Below are 16,634 nucleotides of genomic sequence, written 5' to 3'. Positions count from 1 at the left end.
TGGGATCAACCAGGCAGGATCCAAGTGTGGAGGGGCTCAGTGTGGGGGGATCCAGGTGTGGGATGAAAGGATTCTGTGTGCGATAATTTGGGTGCAGGCAGCTCAGTGGGGGATCTAGGTGTGGGGGGATCTGGATACACAGAGTCTCATGGGGGGGTTCCAGGTGCAGGGACTCAGCAGGAGCTTCTGGGTGAAAGTGGTTGGGGCTAGTAGAGGGGTCTGGGTGTGGGGGTCTCATCGGGAGGTCTGGGTACTGGGGAAGTGGGGCTTGGTGGGGCAGGGGTCAGGGTGCAGTTAATTGGGGGTCAGTGGCATGGGGATGTGGATGTGTGGGGTGGGGTGTGGCTCTTCAGGGTGCAGGTTTGCGTGCAGGGAGCTCAGTTGGGAGTGATCTGGGTGCAGGGGTGGCGGTTCGGAGGCAAGGGGGTCTGGGTGCAGGAGGGCTCCAGATGCAGGGGTTGAGGGTCCATGAGGTGAGGTTTGGATATGGAGGGCTAGGGGGATTCTGGGTGTGTGGTGTGAGGCTTGGTGGGGGTGTCTGGGTGTGAGAGGTTTGGATGCATGGGGGTTGGGTGGATCGGGGAGCAGCTCCCTGTACAATGACCCCTCCCCTGCAGCTGAGCGATGGGGGCAGGAAGCAGGGGAGGATGCTGAGCTTCCTGCAACTGGGGGAGAATTCTGAGGGTGAGTCTGACACAGCCCCAGCCACTTTTTCCAGGGGAAGAGGAAATCCCATCCTCTCCTGCCTCTAGCCCAGCCGGGACTAGCAGCTGATCCCGGCTCAGGGTAGGAGCCACTGGTTGGGGTGTCCCCAACCCCGTGGTGATTTACCTCTCCACTGGCTGCTCTGGACGCCTGAAACAATGTACCTGTGCAGCTAGGGAGTGGTGCGTGACTGCTCTTGTAGCTTCCCTTTGCTTCCCTGTCAGAATGTCATTTTTCTGCAGGGAAGCAAAGAAATCTGCGGGGGACATGAATTCTGCACACACACAGTGGCACAGAATTCCCCCAGGAGTAATAACATGGAACTGCGTAGAGGGAAGAATGCATTTTCTGTTTATATGCCTTCAGACACATCTCCTTTTAAATGTGAAAGCACAAACAATGAATTCTGCTTATTTTCATTGAAAGTAGGAGAACCTGAATGTAATATGTAATGTAAGATATAAAGATTTCATCATGTTGAAAACAGCAGCCTTACCTCATTTGTAGAATATTTCATATAATCAGACAAAATGGAAATTTAACCTAGATTTTGTTCATAAGATACTGTGAAACTTCAGCGGTTACCAGTTAGCTAACATGAACACACAGATCTAATGATTTTGTAAGTCCCATTTCTATGCATGCTTATACTAAGTTTAAGGTGTTCTAGAGCATTGATACCTGTTGAATCCCAGACATATCTAGCTTCAAATCCTATAGCTCTGCAGCACAGTGTAAAACAGTTAGCCCACTCTCCACAACGCCCACGTCTTGTTTCCAGAAGTTTCTCAGGATTATTATACCTAAAAAAATTAAACATTATTCATTGTAAATTATGTGCTTTCTACCAGTTAATGGACTTTAACAGGAATATATATTTTCTCCTTCCAAATCTTTGAACCATTATACAGTAGAACCTCAGAGTTATGTACACGAGAGTTATGAAATGATTGATCAACCACACACCTCATTTGGAACTGGAAGTATGCAATCAGGCAGCAGCAGAGACAAAAAGAAAAATACAGTACAATACTGTATTGAATGTAAACTACTAGAAATAAAGAAAAGTTTTAAATTTTTTTGGACAAGGTAAGGAAACTGTTTCTGTGTTTGTTTCATTTAAATTAAGATGGTTAAAAGCAGCCTTTTTCTTCTGCGTAGTAAAGTTTCAAAGTTGTATTAAGTCAATGTTCAGTTGTAAACTTTTGAAAGAACAACCATAACATTTTGCTCAGAGTTCATAATTCTGAGGTTCGACTGTAGTCCTCCCATCTGTTCTCAGTGCCATTGATTTCACACTAGTTGCTGAAGATGATTGTAGCACTGGACAAAATTAACATTTGGATGACCATCTCCTTGCTTCTAAGAGAGCTAAAATTCTTATTTTAAAAAACTCAACTGAAGTAGGATTTGTGTACCCTAACCTCATTAACAGATGTCAGCACAATTCTGAAATTAGTACATATCTGCTGCTACAGTCAGCAGAAGTATGCCCTCTTTTGTGGGCTCCCCAAGAAAGTGCAATGGTTTATTTATTTCTTTTTAAAAATCACCTTGATAATGGCATATATATTAATTAAAATAATTATATACAGAAAATGTACTTGGTAAGATCAGTCAAAGATACTCTGTTTAAAAACAGGGCCCTCTTTTTAAATGCAATAATTTTTTTAAAATTAAGCATTCTAGGCTGATTGGTGATAAAATATAAATATCGGCGCCCACAACAATCCCATGGTACTCTTTAAAATGATCTATGTATGTATTACAGTAGGGTTTTCAATCTATGTAAAACAAAATACAAGCAATGGTCTCCCAATAATTTACAGAATACACAAATACAAAGTAGCATTTTAGAAAATCCAAGGTTATGCTTACCTTGGGAATCTATTGCTGAACTGGCACTGGTTACAGTGATGATTTTCAACTCTGTTTGCATTCCATCTCAGATCTTCATCATTAGGTGGTAAGAGACCTTTAGGCTCTGTCTGACCACCACATTTGCTGCAAGCAAGGTTATTCACCCACTGAAAAAATTCACCCTTAAACCACTGCAAGAGCTCCAACAACAAAAAATCATCTTCATTCACATGGGTTCCTATAATATTAAAACATAGTAATTCAAACAAGATTAACCAAGTTCAGATTCATTTGACCTTTCCAATATCTACATAATTACTATATCTGGACCTTTATCATAACTAGAGTTGAAGTATCAACCAAGACATTATTATATAGATGCTATTTTTTAAAAAATAAGATTTTAAAGATTGAATAATGGTAAATCATATTTTAAAAACAAGACAAACAGCCAAAAAGAAATTTAGAATAAGGAATTGAACAGAAAAGGATTGAATACAGAGAAATTTAGCATAGAACATAATAACTCTTATATTTTTCCAGAGGTATGGAATAGCTTCTAATCAACAAATAACAATTGTTTTGACTCCAAAATCCCAAAGGTTTTTTTTTACCAGAAGCTAGTGGCAGTATAGCCAAATATCTCTAGTATGAACAGACTTTTATAAATTGTACAGAACAGTGCATATTTTCCAATAATTAAGGTTTGTGAACTACGTTTTGATTTCATTCATAATTATTAAGCAAATGTGTCCTTTCAGTTCAACTTCTCCAAACTAGACATTTGCTCTCTGGCCCCATATCTTTCTGTTGTCCAGCCAGTTCCCCTATGCTTGAATAACAGACTCTTCTGTCCTGTTCTTCTGTCTATTTGCAGCAGGTTGTAGAGCCTTCTTTCCTACAGTTATGAGAAGGAGTAAATAACACTTCTTTATTTACTTACCATCTGGAACAGCCTCATTGCACCTAACTGACTGATTTTTAAAATCCAATATTGAGACCCATCTCTTCTTTGTTCTGATTCCTTACCACCTTTAACTTAAAAATATTTTGAATACTATACCCTGAGTCTTCCTCTCTCCCCCATTCATAAATGTTCTCCATAAATCTGACATTTGCTCCTTCATAATCTAGATCACATCACAGTCACAGACGTTAATGCCTATACGATATTTTATTTGTTTGCTTGTAGTTTGCATTTACAAACTGGACTAGCTGTAATATGATATTTTTATAACAACATGCTATACAAAACCAAAGTCGCACTATATTTTCAACATTCTGAAAAAAAGATGTGATGTGCAGAGATAATCCAGGGTGATGAACTAGAGTGACTCATATTAAATGAGGATCTTTTAATACAGCTCCCGGGAAGCAGACGGCATGACCCTGCTCCAGCTCCTACATAGTATACGGAGGCACGGCCAGGCGGCTCTGCGCGCTGCCCCATCTGCAGGCGCTGCCCTGGCTGCGGTTCCCGGACAATGGGAGCTGTGGGAGCAGCCCCTGTGGACAGGGCAGCACGTAGAGCCGCCTGGCTGCGCCTCCACATAGGAGCTGGAGAGTGGACATGCTTCCGAGAGCTGCTTGAGGTAAGCGGTGCCTGGAGCCTGCACCCGAGGCCCCTCTGCACCCCAATCTCCTGCCCTGATCCCCCTCCCTCCCTCTGAACCCCTCGATCCCAGCCTGCAGCACCCTCCTGCACCTGAAACACCTCATCCCCAGCCCCACCGCAAAGCCCGCACCCCCAGTCGGAGCCCTCACACCCCATCCCATACCCTAACCCCCTGCCCCAGCTTTGATCCGTCTCCCGCCCTCCGAACCTCTCAGTCTCAGCCTGGAGCACCCTCCTGCACCCCAAACAGAACAAAGGGCAATGGTCTCAAGTTGCAGTGGGGGAGGTCTAGGCTGGATATTAGGAAACACTATTTCACTAGGAGGGTGGTGAAGCACTGGAATGGGTTACCTATGAAGGTGGCAGAATCTCCATCCTTAGAGGTTTCTAAGGCCTAGCTTGACAAAGCCCTGGCTGGGATGATTTAGTTGGGATGGGTCCTGCTTTGAACAGGGGGTTGGACTAGATGACCTCCTGAGGTCTCTTCCAATCCTAATCTTCTGTGATTCTATGAATCATTAAGAAAGGGATAAATAATAAGACAGAAAATATCATATTGCTTCTATATGAATCCATGGTACATCCACATCTTGAATACTGCATGCTGATTTCCATGCATGTTGCCCCATCTCAAAAAGATGTATTGGAATTGGAAAAGGTTCAGTAAAGAGAAACAAAAATGACTAGTGGTATGGACCAGCTTCCATATGAGGAGAGATAAATAAGATTGGGACTTTTCAGCTTGGAAAAGAGATGACTAAGGGGGGATATGATAGAAGTCTATAAAATCATGACTGGTGTGGAGAAAGTAAATAAGGAAGTGTTATTTACTCCTTCTCATAACACAAGAACTAGAGGTCATCACATGAAATTAATATGCAGCAGACTTAAAACAAATAAAAGGAAGTATTTCTTCACACAACGCACAGCCAACCTGTGGAACTTCTTGCCAGAGGATGTTGTGAAGGCCAAGACTATAACAGGGTTCAAAAAAGAACTAGATAAATTCATGGAGGATAGGTTCGTAAGTGGCTATTAGCCAGGATGTCAGGAATGGTGCCTCTGTTTGCCAGAAGCTGGGAATGGGCGACAGGGGATGGATCACTTGATGATTACCTGTTCTGTTCATCCCCTCTGGGGCACCTGGCACTGGCCACTGTCGGAAGACAGGATACTGGACCTTTTTAGCATTATACAAATTTAAAATGTTCCATAAATGATTCAACAGAAATAGCATCTATTGCTTATATACTGGATATGCTTTGTGTCTATTTTACTGCTACCTTTTCTCTGAACTGTCTGCCAGAAACTAAATGAGGTAATTTCAATCAAAGGACAATTTTTCTTTCTGTTGGTTAGTGGTGAATACAATGATGCCCCTCTATGGAAAGAAAATTGCTACTATTACATAAATATTCTTCTCTGGGTTCATAAAGTACATCCTGCATGAAAGGCTCAGCACAAAAATGATGACAAATATGATCTGTTTCAACAAGAAATGATTGTTTGAAAATACCCAGATATCACAAAAGTTAAAAGTATACATAATTCTGGTCAATTTACATTGCTAATGGCAGGTGGCCAATGAAGATGAAGACAAGCATTGTAATCTCTTGTTCAAATGACCATAACTTTATCAGGGTGGTCTTTATGAGCCAAAATGTCTATGACTTTGACTTGTTCTTCAAAATCCCAAAGGTTTTTTGGATCTGCCTGTAATAACTGTTCTCCAACAGCACTGGTAATTTCTCCAGGAGGCTGTCTTAATACAACAGTGACAGATTTACAAGGAAACAAGCAAGGTAGATTATTTCCTAGCAACAGTAGCTACTCCCTTCCATACAGCCCATTCTCAATGGAGTCTCTTTCCATACAGCTTTTAAAATTAAAGTTAACACACTACCTCTGCATTTAAGTTGTCATTGCCTAACAAATGGCAAAGTTTTCCCTATACTCTTTTACACCTGAGTTTAAGGTGCGAGGTCTGAAACCTTGAGTGCCGCTTTTGACACATCAGCGGTAGAGGCTGGGGTCACATGAACACAAGCCCCATCCCCCTTAAAGAAGATGGATAAAAATCATTACTTTAAAAAAATATCAAAAACATCAATTTTTTTTTGGTTTAAATCAACTTTTTAAAGTTAAATAATATTTCTTGTTTACATATTACTAGTTAGTTCTTTATCTCCATTTTAGTCTCAAATTGTTTTGTAGTAATTTCTTTATTTCCTAATTGTTAGAAGAATTTCAAAATTTACATAGTGATTTTTTTCTTTTAGGTAATTCCATACTTTAAATGCTCAGTGAAAACATTTTAGTATTATTATTATGAGAACACAATCTCAAACATAAAACTGATAAGTGAATACCCCATCCTATATTTGTAGGGCCCTACCAAATTCACGCTCCATTGTGGTCAATTTCACGGTCATGGGATTTTAAAAATAGCAAATTTCATGATTTCAGCTATTTAAATCTGAAATTTCACTGTGTAATTTTAGGGGTCCTGACCCGAAAAGGAGTTGGGAGGGGTCAAAAGGTTATTGTAGGGGGAGGGTTGTGGTACTGCTACCCTTATTTCTGCACCGCTGCTGGTGGCATTGCTGCCTTCAGAACTGGGCAGCTGGAGAGCAGTGGCTGCTGGCTGGGAGCCCAGCTCTGAAGGTAGAGTTGCCACCAGCAGCAGTGCAGAAGTAAGGATGGCATGGGATGGCATTGCCACCCTTACTTCTGCACTGCTGCCTGCAGAGCTGGGCTCTTGGCCAGCGGTTGCCACCCTCCAGACGCCCAGCTCTGAAGACAGCAGCGCAGAAGTAAGGGTGGCATGGTATGATATGGTATTGCCACCCTTACTTCTGCACTGCTGCTGGCGGTGCTGCCTTCAGAGCTGAGTGCCCGGCCAACATCTGCTGCTCTCCATCCGCCCAGCTCTGAAGGCAACGCAGAAGTAAGGGTGGCAATACCATGACCCCCTGCAACTCCCTTTTGGGTCAGGACCTCCTCTATGAGAAACACTGGTCTCTCCCATAAAATCTATGTAGTATAGGGTAAAAGCACACAAAAGACCAGATTTCATGGGGAGAGTCCAGATTTCACAGTCCATGACGCATTTTTCATGGTCGTGAATTTGGTAGGGCCCTATGTATTTGTAACCAACATAACCTTGTAAAATACTTAACTTCCACAAGTAAAGAAAGCTGAAATTCTCTGATACTCTTCCGTCAGGGTATGCAGTTTGAAGTCAATAGGACTTCGGAACACAAGTCACTATGTTACTTTTGAAAATCCCACCTTTTGGTGCCTAAATCTGGGTATAGAAGGCTAATTTTACACTCCGTTTTTTGGAATTTTTTGGCTCGTGTGCATAAAAATTCAAAATAAATTTCTTAACGTCTTGAAAGTCTAACTGAAGCAATTTTGCTTTGAAGTGAGAAAGATTTTATGCCACAAAGAGTAGTTTTTTATTAAAAATACAGTTTTAGATCCTGATGCTGCAAACACTTATGCACATGCTTCACTTTAGGCAGGTAATCAAAAGGATTATTCATGTGAGTGAAGTCACATACTTGTTTGCAGGATCAAGGCCTTAACTTCCATTATTTTGGTTTTTGCATATTGTACTTCTATACAATTTAGAAAAGACACACTACCAAAAGTGGTGTTTTAAAAAAGAAACAGCATTTGGAATATAGTTCATTATACATTTTCAAGTAAAGTTAAAATAGTACAAGTTTTCAAATTAATTGTACACTGGCTCAAGACGACATGAATCAATTATTTAAAAATATAAACAATTACAAATACAATCAATTATTTAAATTGCTCTGCCTTTCCTTAAAACATACATACATTTATTATCTTCATTCTACTCCAGATGCAAGCAGCTAAGTAATATGTACAGAATCCTGCTGCCTCTGATGCTATTTGCTGCTAGTTCAGAAATCTGGATTCAAGTAAATTTCCTTTGCTCTCTCTTCCCTCCCCCCTTCCCCAGCCATGAACAGATGGACAGCAGATGGACATAAAAGAAAAGCATGCAAAGGAAGAGAAAATACAAAATTTAAGATATCAGTGCACAGTGGATGAGGAGAGGAAGGTGAGAATGGAAGACAGGACAGAGGGTTAATAAATTTAAGAAATGGTTCAGCTGAACTGAATTTATGAAACCTCTCAAAGACCCATCTGTACAGAATACAGGACTTTGCTTCAGCCCTGTGCACACATGAATTTTAAATGCATATGATGCGCTGGTACTCAACAGATTAACCTGCAGGACCAAAGAAATGTGAGCCTCAAAATTTTATCTAATGTGATTTTAAACAAAGAAAACAAACCTAAACTAAGAATTAGCATTAATTCTCCAAGCACTTTTCTTTTTTGACTAAGCAGATAAACTAACTGAATAAGATGGCATACTACATACATTCTGAATACTAGTGTAGTTTAAAACTAGTACTCTGAACTCACAAAAATATAATGACAATCCTAGTCTATAAACATGCACATTACGCCAAATGTTTAACCTAGTATTTTAGTGTCTCATAAATTGTCAGAACTAATACCTTCATCCACTTTTTTGGCTTGTGCTAACTTTTCTTGAGCTTTCTCTTTCAATGCTTGGACTGGAATAGAAGCCAATGCTTTCTTTTGAAGAGACTGGTTCTCATACACTTGCACATGCTGAAAATTTGATTGAAGGGTTTTAAAGAAGATTGTTTCAGACTCCTAATATGGAAAAAATATAGGTATTATTACAATCTATGCAAACCATTTTCTAATAATTGGATGATTTCAAAACATCTGATCTTGGTTCATTAATGTGTAAGCTTGTTTGCATATTTATTATAGAGTTTCTGATCATGACTCCATAGTTAAGGTTGCATTACAGATTTCAGTTAAAAGGAGTTTTAAACTGTAAAAATATGAATAACATGGCTAAAACTAAAACATAGAATGTAAACTTTGAGCATGATTTGAATTTTTCATGATGGTGTGATTGAAAAATGGACTGACAGAAAGAAGTAAGAACTCAAAAATTGCCCCTTTTGGGCAATTTTTCACTGCATTGTCTCACTTTTCTTTGTATGCCCTTTCCAAAGAATCTAAAATACTCAGATTATGGGATCTGTCCCTTGTGCATACTGTTGCCCCTCATGTGCTGATTCCTGGAATATCAGTTAAACATAGCTATGCTTGACTAGAGAGCATTTTGTAACTTTTTAGCCATAATTGAAAATTTATGTATCAAGCTGAAGCTGCTGAATTTGACAACATAGCAGCCCCGGCCAAAGAGTGGGGTGAAAGAGAGTGAGTTAGCATACCTCTATACCCTAGGGGATAATTCCCTGAACTAGGAAGGAGGAGACCAAGAATTTAAAGCTAACTGTCCTTTGTATTTCCATGCAAGTCACAACCAGCAAAAAGCTGCTGAAAAAACCTTTATTGGAGGTAGTCATGCCTATTGTTAAGGCTTCTGAGCACTTCTTGTTATACGAGCCTGAGTGCTGGAGCGAGACTCAGGAGACCTGGATTCTAACCCCAGATCTCCCACCCTCAGCTTGTTCACTGTAGCACACTGCCTTTCAGATTGACTAAACCAGTTTCAGTTACTGTATTTCTAACCACTATGATTGCACTCCCCTCTTGTTGGGATTCCCTCTGAGACCTCCTTCCACTTGGCTTTCCTAGAACTTAGTTCAACTTCAGAGTCTGTCACTCATATTTTTATTTGGCATACAGCAAAGCTACGCTGAGTTAATCACACTCAAGCGTAGTGGGTGTGTATAGGGCATACGACACACCCAAAGTTACACTGCAAACCTCTTCCTTTATATACATTTACACATTATATTGCATTTTGCTATACAGTGCATCACATGTTTTGGGATTGGCTTGGGACAGCACACACTGTCCATACATGACTTACTCTTTACCTCATCTTATATTCCAGGCTCATTTTAGTTATTGTTATTTTATCCATTATAAATGGTTTCCTGGGTTTCCCCCTTGTTTTAACTAGTACAGACATTCTGCTTTCAGCCTACTGATAATACTGTCTCCCAAAAAATGAGGCCTCACCCATGTCCAATTAGTCATGTCAAGCCAGGTCTACACTTTTCAGAGCCAAGAACAGAATCCAGGATTCCTGATCATCAATATTCTACTGCTGACTAGTAAACAGTTGTGTAAGCCACTCAGAAAGCACATGTCAAGTTCTTATTCAGTGGCTAATCCACAAAGTGGCTAGCAATTATTAGCATAGCTCAAACAGTAATTGGCCTAAGCTAGCAATTTGAAGATCAAGGGGTTCAAAGCCTGCTACTGATTTATGCGGGCAGATGGCTCTGTGTGGTTCACAGAGTGAAAAGACTTCTTTTAAACTTTGTACTTAAATACAATCTATACATTATGGTGGGAATCAACAAAATATACGTGTCACATTTCAGCTGTTTGTCACACATTTTGCTTGTATGATGCACTTGTCGATGTGCGGGTTGTGTGCCTCTCCATGCCCGAGGCTCCGAATCTGATAGCTCTGAAATTCAGAGGCTAGTTCTTTAGCATAAACGCTAACAGTTCATGTTTTTAGCTCTGGAGTTCAGCCCTGGTGTCAATCACAGTGGTGGCTGTCACATACTGGCAGGTTTGAAGGTTGAGGAGCATGCTTCAGGAGGGTCAACGTAGTCAGGGGCACCTTAACAGCACAGCTTCTCTTTTCAATTCCCAAGCAGGTGCAGCTCCCTTTCTCCCTACTTCTTGGTAGCTATCCACTGAGGTACCCTAAAGCCTATATAAAAAACCTAAGAAATCAACTAACAAAAGTAATTTTTAGTAGCAATTAAGGACACACCCCAGCCACTTAAAACCTTAAAAGCATGGATATAAGAAATTAAGGTAGAATGCTCTTGTATGCTCTGCCACCTTCGTTACCTACAACACAGTTGATAATGGACTCCAACACACCATAAGACTTTCACTTGCTCATCCAACAAATACCCAAAAGCAATATACGTCCCAACTTCATCAAACCTGCACTCTCAGGGATATGCATGTTATAGGCATTAGTAACAACTTTACTAATTTTCTTTCTCATCACCAGGGAGAAAGGTGTTTGACAGTTACTCTAAAAGCAAGGCTAAAGCCTACATCAAGGCCAGCATAGTCCGAGATCTGAGGTGCAAGCGATTTGGCATTGACAAAAGTGGTTCATGGCCATTGCCACAGTCACAATGGATAGGCTTTACATACTTCTTCCTTTCTGAGAAAGAGCTCAGATTAGAGGTCCATTTTGCCATATTGTATGAAGGAAATAGGAATGGGACGTAAGGAGCATGACCTTGCTCATTTCTGATAGGGCCCCTGACCTGGCCACTATGCCCTCTGGTGCACAAATTATGGAGTACCTCAAGATTTGATAGGGGGTCATTCATCAGTTGATGCAGAACTCATATAAGTATCAGGGCATACAGATATTCATATCCTTCTGTTTCTTCTATGTGTTGTGTGGGGTAGGGAGAAGCTTACTGGGGTAATGGTGGGAAACTATCAAGCTTAACATTGCATTTTCAAGCCATCTCTTTTGGCTCAGGAACTGCCAACAGGGCTTGGGACTGGTCTCATCTGGTACCATCCAGCTGCTAGATTTGAGACTTTAATTCCCCCTTCCTGCCGTGCACATTTACTAACAATGAAGGATCAACACTGAATTAGCCTGCGTGGCAATTCCCATATTGTCTACTTTAGCCTTCCTCCCCCCACAACAACCTTATGTTTTGTGTGGGCTGTTCACATCCTTCCTTTCTCCTCTCCCAGCCCCAATAAAAACCAAACAAATAAATAACCCATACATAAATTTAATTAAAAATGTTCACATTAAAAAAAATGAACAAAAACAAAACTGGAGATGGATATTTGAATGACTAATTTCAGCATGCTTTTGGACTTCAGACTTGTGTTCTTGTGCCTCAACATCTATGGTGTCTTTGCTGAGATGCTCCTTCCTTATTTCACATTTGCTGTCAGATTGCATCTGTTGCTTCCCCTCTTTTGTATAGCTTTTTTATGACTCTGCAGGAAGGAATGATGTTGAATCGAAGGCTCCTCCTTCAGTAAGGATTATAGGGCACAGTATGCTCCAGGGGGCTTTCAAGAGGGTAGCAATTTATTGGCCTGCATCATAGATGGCCTTCACCTGGGGGAAATAGTTAATTTTAGTGTATGACCAACTGATCTACAAGCTTCAGCATCTGCTCTAGCTCATATACATTAAACCTCACTGTCCCTTGGCTTACAGACATCAATGTGGTTGTGGACAAGGACATTTATGCTACTAATTTAAGACAAGTGGGTCTGCCACCTCCGCTGAAAAAGGCTGTTACATCATCTGTACTACTCTGTTAGGCAATCTGCTGTTAGTTTTGTTAGATACAGGCAGACTGGTAGTTGCCTGATCAAAAATATCAAGTTATGAAAGCTTTTTGCCCATTCAGCCAGGAGCTGTGGATGTTGATGCAGAAGAGCATCCCTTCCAATTACCTCCAACTATTGGGTCCAAATGAAGTACATCTCTTGGATGTTGGGAGCTGATGTTGTTATTTCCATGGTCTGTTTCAGTGCAATATTCTACTGTTTCTCTTTTTGGCTTTTATATGTAGCTACAATCCAACTTCTACAAACTTATTCTGTGTCGTATCCATAGAATTATATATTCCTGAAGTTACCTGTTTGTCCTAACTTCTCCTTAATGATTTTGTTCAGTTTGGCTGTTTCCTAGGAAAATTCTGTCCTGAGTTATTGGGATCACTTTAAACCTAAAGCCCTATGTAACAGGGTGGTTTGCTTCTTTAAGGGTCAGAGAGTCTGGGGCCAGAGGCCCTTTAAAAACAGGTGTTTGGGCCTTATAGAGGGGATTATCAGACCCAGCTGGGAAGGAGTCAGGTGACAGTTTGATGAGCAGTTGATTCCCATAAAGGCTGAAAGAGCTCAGTTGAGGAGAACTATAGAAGCAAGTTGGTGCTTGTGCTGGGGGATGCCTAAGCAGACTGTTTCTAGACTGGAGAAGAGCTGCCAGGAGGGACGCCTGTGGGTCAGGGGAAAGGTTGAACTGCTTTTTTGGGGAGGTCTGCTAAAGACTGTCAATACAACCACTAAACAGTGCCCTGAATAGACGCTAGGTGGGGCATTAATCCTTTCTGGGATGGGGAGACAAGCCAACAGACTACACACTAAGACTCTTTAATAAGGTATCTAGATTACAGATGTTGTTCGTGTCTGGACTGTATGAGTATTCACAAAGCACTCATTAAACTCTCTGTCACAGCATGCACTAGGCTCACTGCTAAAACTAGAAGTAACTTGGGGCAATCACTTCTTCAATTGTTCCGAAGTCTTGGTAAGTAATCTGGAGGGGATAGTCCCTGGATGTTATAGGCAGCAGCAGTTTCTCCCTACAGAATGGAATTTAGAAGTTTACCAAAGCAAGCTAATGAGCTCTAAGTCCTGTGCAGTCAGATCTGATTCTCAGCTGCCATTCAGTGTTCCACTGACTAAGATGTAAACTTCTGGCAAAAATTACGCCAGTCAGGAGCCCCTGGCTCTAAATAGTGCTGAAGTGGATTATCTGGATTTGAGCCGTTGGACATCTTGCATTGGCTTTCATCTGTTCTGAATGACTTACAACCAGATTTGCATTCCATAGCATGTGGAAGCACGGTTGATGCCTCCAACCATTTTGTGGCTTCTCCCTCTTGTTTTGATCAGCTTCCTGTGACTTTGAGTATGACTTATTCTTGCCATTAACATAGAGATTTGGTGTCATATGGCATCAGCTATCTTGAAGGAATTTCTTGGTGTCTCCAAAGGATTCTCAGCTCATGACCTTGGGAAAGTTTTTGATTCCTTGAGAAATACTGTGCTGCCTCAAGGAGTTGTCTTATTACCAAGTGATTGCTTGAGCAGGTATTATCTCCATGAGAGATTGTCCCTTAACTTGAATAACTTCTAACCTCAAGGGGTGTCTCAGGTGAGCCCCCAGTATTTCTGGAGTGCATCTGATTGGGGGTAGTTACATTTAGAGATGTCAAAACATTCTGGAATATTTAAGTCTCAAGATGCTGAAACCTCTTTGACATTTTAGTGTACCATATTCGGAGTGCTAGATAGCTTGTTCTCCCCTCAATGTGTCAAGCCCTGAAGGCATGCCATGGTGGTTGTTTCAGTATTGTTCATGATCTGTAAATTGCCAAGGAAATTTAATGCTGAAATTTCTCTCTGCTCGTTGACCTACAAAGAAGTCATTCTAATAGGCACGTGTCACAATTTGAGTAATTTAAGATCAAGTAGCAGTTGAGCATGTTTCCTTTACCATGTAAATATAGCTAGAGTTCTACACTATTACAGCAAACAAGATATGCAAATTAGATGTCAATTGCAATTAACTGAGGAAAAGTGCCATTTCCTCCTGGCACAACGTGCAGCATTGATTATGTACATTATGGCTTTCTTTCATAATGTGGGTTGTTGAACCAACCAATTGACCTTTAGGCAGAATAGCATGCACCGCTGGTATGCCTCTCAGGAAGCTGCTGAGCTTCACTGTTTGAAATATGTAGATAGAATAGGGTTCCAATTCAAAAATAGGTACTTGTATCCATGGATGCCAGGTTTGTATAATTTTTGGTGGTGCCCAGAATGGGTCCAAGCAGAGCTGTCCCGCCTATAGGAGAGACCGGGGCAACCGCCCTGGGCCCCACGTTTTGGGGAGCCCCGTGCTTCAGGGGGACATGGGATCCAGGGTGGCCTGGGGGTTTAGTGGGGAGCCTGGTGCTGGCAGCAGCGAGTGACCCGGCCCCAGCCCGCCCCAATCCACCCTGCTGGCTCCCACATCGCTTCGGGGGGGGAGGAGCAGAAGCTGGAAAGGATTGAGGCTTGGGGGAACGGGTGGAATGGGGGTGGGGAGGGGGCAGAGCAGGGGCAGGAAGAGGCAGGGCAGGGCGGAGTGGGGCGGGCTGGGGCTGGGTCGCTCGCTTCTGCCGGCGCTAGGCCCCCCGCTAGCCCCCAGGCCACCCTGGACCCGGCATCCTGCTGAAGCATGAGGCCCTGCAAAGTGTGGGGCCCGGGACTTTTGCCCTGGTCCACCCTATGGATGGGACAGCTCTGAAAATATAATCCCAAACATTGGTGTAGCCGAGCCCACGTTCCTGAATATTTGTGGAGCAAGGGCATCACAGGCACATATAACTCACCGCCTATGCTTGTATCTTCATTTTATATATTATTACAACAGATTCTGTAAGAACTGTTTACCTCTTTCAAGAAGAAATCCAAGATGCTCACATTCCCTTTTTGATACTATGAATGACATCATAGCTACAGATTTGGGACTGGTCAGAAGAGGGCTCAATGGACAGTTGTCTCTCTTTCCCAGCCAATCAGATTGCTCTGGAGTAGAACTACAGGATAGCAATTTTGTGAGCATTCTAACCTCAGATCACATAACTTTGATTTTAGTAAGGATGATTTCTTTTTTAGTGGCTAGCAAGTTCTGCCAGTCAAACACTGGAGCCACTGGACTCCAAGAATGTAGTATTCTTGCAGCTTATAGTTTAAGACAATGGCAGGTAAATAAGTTTGTCTTCAACATGAGGAAGGCTTGTACAAAAGCCTCAGAAGTTCACTAAGCAGACAAAATATCAGCAATGCAAACAGTAGGTAATATCAATCTCAGTATCAAGAAGGAAACGTTTGTGTTGTTGGACTCTTCCCTTACCTTAATTTTTTGGGGAGCTGCATGTATGAAGCACTGGTAAGCCAAGGCAGTATTGTGTTATAATACCTCCTCATGACGTTTAACAATGTAATTGAAGGTGAATCTATCTAAAATGCCTGCTTAAGATAGAGTGAGTTTTCACTTTACATAGGGAAGATTGACTGTCTTGCAATGGGTGGGGAGGCTACCTGTTCACAAAGGCCTAATAAGTGAATAGTGGATCAAATCAACCTGTCCTATCACTTAAACCCACTCCATTTAGCTGCTCTGAATGGCCTCTGTTCTCTAAGCCTCCAATATGACATTTGGCTTCCACTAAGCCTGGATATAAAGAAGAAGCGATTTATATGAATGTAGAAGCAAATCCCTGTATGTGCTCGGAGCTGCAGACTTTTTTTCTCCATAGCTCTATTTTCTCCTCTCTCACTAGTATGGTCTGTTTCTGCTGCTTTTTCACTCAAAATGATCATATTTTCAGAGTTATTTTATTACCTGCTGCCTAAGCTGGCACCATACTTTATGCTGTTTCTTATTGAAGTTGATTGGGTCTTGGAGAGAGTGTCACAAGTGAGCAAAACTGTTAAGGTCAAATGCGGTCATCTTGGGTCATGCGACCTCAGCATTTCTTTATTCAAATCCTGTAAGTTCAGTATGTGCATCTCTTATAGAAGAGAGGAGATGTGTGGA

The 16,634-nt window shown here is 41.6% G+C and overlaps 1 protein-coding gene across 2 annotated transcripts in view; it reads right to left on the bottom strand.

Moving 5' to 3' along the window:
* NGLY1 (N-glycanase 1) overlaps window positions 1-16,634 on the bottom strand; it is a 50,028-nt gene that overhangs the window by 10,980 nt on the left and 22,414 nt on the right. For both annotated transcript variants that reach the window (XM_075125739.1, XM_075125740.1), the window contains exons 4-6: window positions 8,743-8,905; window positions 2,584-2,803; window positions 1,387-1,508 (exon numbers count right to left, since the gene is read on the bottom strand). In XM_075125739.1, coding sequence (XP_074981840.1) covers window positions 1,387-1,508; window positions 2,584-2,803; window positions 8,743-8,905 — 505 coding nt within the window. The remainder of the gene's footprint in view (window positions 1-1,386; window positions 1,509-2,583; window positions 2,804-8,742; window positions 8,906-16,634) is intronic.

Source organism: Caretta caretta, chromosome 2 (genome assembly GCF_965140235.1).
Source record: "Caretta caretta isolate rCarCar2 chromosome 2, rCarCar1.hap1, whole genome shotgun sequence".
Lineage (NCBI taxonomy): Eukaryota > Metazoa > Chordata > Testudines > Cheloniidae > Caretta > Caretta caretta.
The sequence above is the reverse complement of the archived record's forward strand: the minus strand, read 5'-3'. Positions and strand labels throughout refer to the sequence as shown.